Source organism: Helianthus annuus, chromosome 14 (assembly GCF_002127325.2).
Source record: "Helianthus annuus cultivar XRQ/B chromosome 14, HanXRQr2.0-SUNRISE, whole genome shotgun sequence".
Classification (NCBI taxonomy): domain Eukaryota; kingdom Viridiplantae; phylum Streptophyta; class Magnoliopsida; order Asterales; family Asteraceae; genus Helianthus; species Helianthus annuus.
In genome coordinates this window covers 163,917,330-163,925,782 of record NC_035446.2, presented here as the reverse complement: position 1 = coordinate 163,925,782, position 8,453 = coordinate 163,917,330, and the positions used below count along the sequence as shown (strand labels likewise).

The 8,453-nt window shown below is 38.3% G+C and overlaps 2 protein-coding genes across 2 annotated transcripts; both read left to right on the top strand.

The window, feature by feature from the left end:
• The first annotated feature begins 406 nt into the window (after positions 1-406).
• Positions 407-3,022, top strand: LOC110904759. The gene has a single exon (XM_022150612.2). The coding sequence runs from the start codon at positions 920-922 to the stop codon at positions 2,510-2,512; it is 1,593 nt and encodes a 530-aa protein (XP_022006304.1). The 5' UTR covers positions 407-919; the 3' UTR covers positions 2,513-3,022.
• Positions 3,023-5,217: 2,195 nt separating this feature from the next.
• LOC110904760 (CASP-like protein 4C1) lies at positions 5,218-6,699 on the top strand. Its single transcript, XM_022150613.2, has 3 exons — positions 5,218-5,704; positions 5,978-6,113; positions 6,317-6,699. Exons 1-3 carry the CDS (start codon positions 5,472-5,474, stop codon positions 6,527-6,529), a joined length of 582 nt encoding a protein of 193 aa, XP_022006305.1. The 5' UTR covers positions 5,218-5,471; the 3' UTR covers positions 6,530-6,699.
• Positions 6,700-8,453: the final 1,754 nt, after the last annotated feature.

The following is an 8,453-nucleotide window of genomic DNA, read 5'->3' as shown; positions in this document are numbered from 1 at the left end:
TTTTAACGTTATTTTACTAATTTCGTGAAAATAATGTTAGAAGTGGCGGACGGTTAATCATGCATCATGTGGTGGTGTTGATAGCCGAAAGACAAAAGGGTATGCACACTAATCGGCCTTTGTCCCGATTGCTGAGTGTTATGTGTCTTATATCTAAGGCTTGATGCAAAACTACTATCAAGACGGGGTTCTCACTGGAAGCAACCTCTCTATCCCAACATAATAGAGTTAATGTTGTCTATATCTTAACTTTCTCAAATCCCACATTAGCTTTTCTATTGATAGAATTTATTGAGTATGATAATGATGATATGTATCTGAACCTCCATATACGCCTCAAAATAGAGATAACGGTGCTGGTTCCTAACGGCGTGAAGTTGGATCGTGACGATCAACCCCGCGGTTTCAACTAGTGTAGGCCCCTTCCCACAGCGCCAAACCCACACACGGCACCCTCTCCCTCATACTCCTCTCTTCTCTCTCTCTCCTCTTTCTCTCTCTCTCTAGGGTTATTATCAGACAGTTTCCCAATCTTGATTTCCATTGGTGTCGGCGATATCATCAAATGCGTTGTCTCCACAGGTACCGTTCCATTCTATCCCTAATTTCTATTCAATATCTCGATTTTTCCACAATTAGGGTTTCCTTCACCGTCCCTTTATCCTAAAATTCGCCCTATTCACCCATCGATTCTTTCGATACCTGAAATTGCTTCAAATTCTTGAGAAATTTTTAATCTTTTGTTGGTTATATGATGAAAAAATGTATTTATAGTGGGTTTTTGGTACTGTGTGATTGATTTGGGGAGTATGTGTATAAAAAGGGGATCTTGATTTTTCTTGATTTTCCTGATTTTCTTGATTTAGGGATAATTTAGTTTTAATTTAGTTTTGGGGTTTGATTGTATGAGATTCTTCTCATGCTGTTGAGTGTTGATTGTGGTGGGACTAACGATTCCACCGAAGAGGATACGAACAACGCGATAATGCCTGCTAAAGAAAAACATGGTGGGGGTTTGTTGACAACTTTATCTATGGATAATAATCATCTATCGACGATGTTATCGATGGATTCGAGTTTATCGACACATGATGAGATGGAGCGGGAGTTGAATCGGGCGGTGGATCTTAGTCTGCCGCCCGATATTAATCTCCCACTATCGGCGGAGCCTAGCCCTCCGCCGTCTTCGTGGAATGATACTTGTGATATGTTGGATGTTGGATTGGGTCCTCAACATTATGAGGTGGAAACGAATATTAACGTGACGAAGATTGGGAAAAAGTGTGCGAAACGGCTTGATAGCGTGTGGGGGGCTTGGTTCTTCTTTAATTTTTATTTTAAGCCGGCTTTGAATGAGAAATCGAAGAATAAAGTTGTTAATCGAGAAAATGGGTATGATAAGTCGGATTTGAAGTTGGATGTTTTCTTGGTTCAGCATGATATGGAGAATATGTATATGTGGACTTTTAAAGAGCGGCCCGAGAACGCGTTGGGGAAGATGCAGCTAAGAAGTTATATGAATGGACATTCTCGACAAGGTGAAAAACCGTTTCCGTTCAGTGCTGATAAAGGGTTTGTTCGGTCACATAGAATGCAAAGGAAACATTACAGGGGGCTTTCTAATCCTCAGTGTGTTCATGGGATTGAGGTTGTTCGATCACCAAATTTAACGGGGTTAGATGAAGAAGAAAGAAAAAGATGGATAGAGCTTACGGGAAGAGATTTGAACTTTTCGATCCCTCTTGACGCTAGTGATTTCGGTTCTTGGAGGAATCTTCCTAGTACGGATATCGAAATTGAACGCCCCCCTGTTATTCGAAACAGTTCTTCTAACGGGAATCATCATCAACCGAAAAAATTACTAAATGGTTCAGGGTTGAATCTTTCGACTCAAGTATCAGAGCATGTTAATGGTGAAGCAAACGGGAATATAAACGGGATGGATCTTACGGTTGGGTGTAATAGTAAACGAAAGAAAAACTTCTTCCCACATGGTAATGATGACGATACTTCTGATGGGATTCTTGATATCCATCACGCGGAACCACATTGGTTGACCGAATTCTCTGGGGTTATGAGAAACGCATACGGACCCGTGACAGGTGCCAAGACTATCTACGAAGACGAAGAAGGATTCTTGATTGTTGTAAGCTTACCTTGTTGTGACCTTCAACGGGTCAAGGTTACATGGAAAAACACTTTGTCACATGGTATCGTAAAGATCTTTTGCGTTAGCACCGGGTGTATGCCGACGCTAAAAAGAAAAGACCGGACTTTTAAGTTGACTGACCCTGCACCAGAACACTGCCCTCCAGGGGAATTTGTTCGGGAAATTCCTCTTCCGACACGTATTCCCGAAGATGCTAAGTTAGAAGCTTACGGTGATGAAAGTGGGACCATGCTTGAGATCATCGTTCCCAAACATCGGGAAGGACCAGAAGAACATGAGGTTCGTGTTTGTCTTCGTCCCTATGATCGCCCGTATGTTGACTTGACAGAAACTTTAATTTAAAAAGTTAACTGGTGGGGGTGTGATCACAGAAGGAAATATTGCTATTTTCATTATTTTTGCTAACCTTGTCATATACTCCATTTATTCCCATCAAAATTGTAGCAAAAAAAAAAAAAAAACTTCAATTTAGTGTATGGTGAATAGTAAAGGTTGCAATTTTCATGAGAGTAAGCAATAGAAATGCTAAAGGGGGAGAAAGTTGCATTTTATAGATAGCTTTTGGGTTCTTTTTCTGTAAGTCTTTGCTTGTTGAGTCGAGAAAAGAAAAAAAAAACTGTATAAGTGTCGTCGTGGTCTTTTGTTTTTTGTAGGACAATTTGGTAGTTATTTGTAATAGATCATGGTTGCTTTGTGTGCCATCGTTGATCTATACTTTATTTGAATATAGTGTTTGTTTGCATCATTTAACCCAAGAATGGTTGTGATGCCACATTGGTTGCCTGAATTAATGGCGGTTTGTATAGCAATGATAGACCCGGTATAATCTTTGGGCATGTAGGTGCCCCTCTATGTTTCATGTTTTACAAATATTACATTTTTTTCATTATAGGTTGCACAACATATTGAAAATGTTGGTTGGTTGCATGTGACTCATCAACCTGGTGTTTTTCTTTACTATGTTTGTTTGTTTGGGTGTAAATCTCAACATCTATAGAATGTTTCTTGGGACATTTAGCAATTATAGGGTTACCAATACCCTCAAACTCCATGATGTCTTCAAATTTCATATGCCTGTGTGCAGCCTGCTCCTCTACCTTGTTGCCATCGGCATGAAGCTATCTTATCATCTTCCTTAATGGTGTTCCTCATACTGCACGGTATGGAGGGGCTTGAAGCGTCACGTGGCAGCCAAGTCAGCAAGGAGGGATTTCCCCTTCAAGCCCCAAGGTGGGAGGGGGCGTGGAACGACCCGTGGCAATCAGTTTTTTTATTAAATTTATGTATAAAAAAACAAACCAAAAAATCAGGCCGCTTCACATCAGCTTCACTATCTCCCCCACGCCACCACGCCCATGCCACCTCCACGCCGGGTTAGGTGATGGTCTGTCGGTGTGGTTGAAGCCGCACGCCAACTTCAACGCCGGCCACACCGTTCAGTCTCGTGTTGATAGCCTTCTCTTGTCATCAGTTATAGACTTGTAATCTTGTTATACTGACCACAACCTTTGCCTTCAGCAAATACATTCTCAAACATTGATTTGAGGAACATGACAACTCACAGGAGGAATTTTCACAATTCAAACTCGCTTAAAATGTTCTCAACTCTTGTTCTTGCTCTCTCCCTTTGATAAACTTGAATCAGAACATGAATTATTTTTATTTTATATTTTTTAATTTTTGAACACAAAATATCAAGCTCCATATAGTGAGGTTGAGTACGCAGTTACAACAATGGAAACAACTGCTTTAACATGCTTTCTTAACTTCGTAACAACGTGAAGCTTAGACCAAAAAGTAGAGACAAAAGTAGAGATGCTTGTAACATAATTCAAGTCACTTGAACTACTTGTTGAAATTATCCTTTGGCCTAAAGGCAATCAAAAGATTGCAAATCGAGATTCTGGTTCAGGTCTCGTCCTCAAGACAATGAAGGATCCTTGAGATTCATATTCCCGACAAGCATGTTACTACTACGAATCGCCAAGTTCAAGGTGGGTTGTTATGAGACACTGTGTGTGTATACTCAGTTATGTCTCTGATATCATAAAAGACTTGTATTATGATTTTCTTAACTCGTAGAACACAAGATACCGACTTCTATGTGGTGACTAAAATTCTATATCAAATCAAAATACATATAGTTTGGCATACCCTAGGGGCAGGAGGGGTGGTGCACTTTTTCTCCGTGATGGACATAATTCACCCGTGAAATAATGCCGAACACCACCCCCACTGTTTCTTGATCACTCATGCATTTCATAACGCGTGGAGAATATCACGCGTGAAAAATGGAATATTGTGAGGGAATGTGAGGGTTTATTGTTGGGTGTTGTGAGTGATGGGTATTTCCACTTAAAAAGGTTGTGAGTGATGGAATAATGGTTGATGACATGGCGGAGCTTGATTGGATGTTATGAGTGATGAGTGAGTGACGAATGATCACCTCCCCCACCCCCTTAGACCATCCGTAGTGGGGCGTGATTTTAAAAAAAAATTGCAAAATAACGCCCCAAAACGCCCGGAACCCATTACATGGGGCGTTTTAGAGCGTTTTTTTTTTTGAAAAAAATTTGATTAAGCGTTATGTTTAAAACGCCTTGCCCCAATCCTTTTCTCCAATCATCTTCCATCTCATTATATGTTATCCAATAAGAATTTTTTGAGGTTTTTTTTTAAATTTAATTATTTTACATCTCATTTAACATAATACCCCACATCCCCACTACATCCATTTTGTAAAAATGCCCAATAATGCCCCTTGCTGACTGGGCTGCCACATGGCGCAAAACGCCCCATGGTGGGGCATTATATTGTTTAACCACTACACATGGTCTTAGTTGGACATTGCTGTATAAACCTTGGGATTCAAATTCAAATGTATATTATATAGCATAATGATTAGGGTATGAAACATCCATGGACTTGACACAATTAAAATTGTAAATTTATTATAAATAAAGTAATAAAAAAAAACTTAGATGTTTGAAAAAGCAAGTAAGAAAAGGATATAAAAAAGAATAAAGCAAAGTCCTCATACCAATCATCATCCTCTCCTTCCTTTTTTCTTCACAGACTTCAGGCTTCACAGTTCACACCCCTCTTTCTTTCACATCATCCCATTTTTTTATGTTCCCCATGGACATCATGCTTCCCCCCGTGAATCATTTAACACACTAGATAGATAGATCCCCACAAGACAAGAATAATATATAAATCATTCATTCATTCTACTCACCACCTGATCTCATGATCCAACACCTCACACGTAGTATTCAGGTTTAAAACTTTTAAGACGAAGATGACCCGTAACGGTGGTGTCGAGAGCCCCTCCCCTCGACCCCGGATCCACCAGACCCATCCACATGACACACCTCACTTCCACTCCACTGTCTCCGAACGCAAGCTCCGCCGTTTCAATTGCTTCATTTTCATCTTTCGCCTCGCTGCCTTCTGCTTTTCCCTATCCGCTGCGGTTTTCATGATCGCCACCAAGTCCGGTTCGCCTCGCTGGTACGACTTCAGCGCCTTCAGGTAAACCTCATTTACTTAACATGTGTAGTGGCGGAACCAAAATTTTTACTTTTTAGAAAGGAGTAAATAATTATAAGGGTGGTGGTATTTCATTAGGGGTGTTTTCCGCTAAGCCATTAAAAAAAAAAACTAATAGGACAGACTTATTTTTGAAAAATTGACTCACAATTTTATACACGAAAAACAAAACAAATTTTAGTGACTGCTGGGTTAACGGACCCTCTTGACCCCTATTCCGCCCCAAAGTGTTATTGATGCTAACAAACTCTACAGATTTGTTGTAGCGGCAAATGGGATAGTCGCTTTGTATTCGTTATTCGAAATGGTTGCATCCGCTTGGGAGATCTCTCGAGGTTCCACCATTCTCCCTGAATTCTACCAAGTCTGGTTCGATTTCGCCCACGATCAGGTTTCCGTTTTCATGACCCATTCACTTGTTACATGTAACTTTATTTTATTTCCTGACTTTTTTTAAATCATAGCAAAATTCAAAAACTCACAACCATTATTGGCGCTAATTTTCTAGTAAACATATGTTCAAATTTTAAAAGAATGTTTGTATCTGACATAGTGACATACACACACGTTGTGACGTACACCTGTTATATGTAGGTTTTTGCGTATATGTTACTGTCGGCGGACTCGACGGGGACGGAGATGGCGAGGCAGCTTCGAGGTGTTGCTACGTGTGATTCGTTTTGCGTCCAATCGGACATTGCTGTGGCCTTAGGATTTGCGGGGTTTTTGTTTTTGATGATGTCGTCGTTACTGTCGGGGTTTAGAGTTGTGTGTTTTATAATTAAGGGGTCTAGATTTCATGTGTAGGATTGTTTCGGGGTTTAGAGACACCGGATTATTAATTATTATTATTGAGCGGGTAAATAAATATTATTGTGTGAGGACTGAGGAGTGTTTTGGTTTTATGTGTTGTGATGTGTCGTGTTTATTCCCTTCAATGAATGAATGCCTCGTGGAGTGGTCTACGGTTTTTCCAATGCTTTGACTAGAGGCTTCAGTCAAATGATCTCTATTATTTTTTCCAGAGAATAAATATTCTTCGAAGAAAAACAAAACACGTTACGCAACGATGGGAAATGACTAAAAGTAATCTAACTTATTTATCAGAAATGATTATCATTTAACAACTTATATTAAAAGGAAATTCAATTTTTTTAGAGTTAATTGCAAGGATAGCTTTTTTTAATGGTAACACATACCCCTAGCATGTTATACCAACAATTCTATATTATTCACTCTTGTTCCGGGTTGAACCTGCGACATCTTCTCTAACTGCAAAGATCGTTCATATGGTTTATCCAAAGGTATAAGGTTTTTGAGCTGCAAATTCAAGTTCTATGTTTTTCATTTTGTATACTTTGGGATACTAATGCCGATATACGTAAAATTTTCTGTTAAATTTAAGTAAAATAATCAAAATACTTGACTAACTAGAGGGATTAAGTTTTATCATAAATTATAAAAATAGTCCCGCTAGTTAGTCAAGGGTATTTTAATCATTTTACTTACATTTAACAAAAAAATTAACGTTTGTTGGCTTTGTTACCCAAAGTGTTAGGAAATGGAAACCACAAAACCTGAAATTACAATCCGGAGACCTTAGATCCTAAGTGTGTTGTTTTTGGGTACCATATGGACTATTTTTACAATTAACTCAATTTTTTGTTAATCAAATAAAGAAACAAGGTTCTCGATTAATATAATTCTTTTCTAACATCATTTTTACACTTACGTACCACCTAATCTTATACTTGTTATGCATTAAACCTACACCATTTTTGTTGGGTCCAACATCATACCACTAGACCATTAGGTTGTAATTAGTATAATTACTTCTATATAACCATACTTATGATAAAGATAACCCGATGAAAAACTTCTAAAAGCAATAACAAAAATGAGTATAGATGAGAATGACACGTGTGTAGGTAATTACAGTCTCATAATCGATTATAAAGTTGTGACTCATACCGGTTAAATACTAATTACCCAGTGCCTACTAGCTTTGCAGGCATTATGTAACCCGTTTACGTACTTATTTGGTTAGATATTGTCATTTGGGATGCCAATTGCCCAATTACCAGTAATCGATTTGAAACTCACCTCAAAAACCGACTTTAAACATCCAATACTCAACCACCCTCTTTATCAATTCTGTAGCTTTCATAATTTCAAGTTCGTAATAACTTTACGATACAATTTATTATATTTTCAAGATCATATAACTAGTTATGCATTAAACCTACACCATTTTTGTTGGGTCCAACATCATACCACTAAACCATTAGGTTGTAATTAGTATAATTACTCGTATATAACCATACATATGATAAAGATAACCCGATGAAAAACTTCTAAAAGCAATAACAAAAAATGAGTATATATGAGAATGACACGTGTGTAGGTAATTACAGTCTCATAATCGATTATAAAGTTGTGACTCATACCGGTAAAATACTAATTACCCAGTGCCTACTAGCTTTACAAGCATTATGTAACCCGTTTACGTACTTATTTGGTTAGATATTGTCATTTGATGCCAATTGCCCAATTACCAGAAATCGATTTGAAACTCACCTCAAAAACCGACTTTAAACATCCAATACTCAACCACCCTCTTTATCAATTCTATAGCTTTCATAATTTCAAGTTCGTAATAACTTTACGATACAATTTATTATATTTATCAGTTCTATAGATTTCTAAGAACCAATCTCATACTCATCCCGAA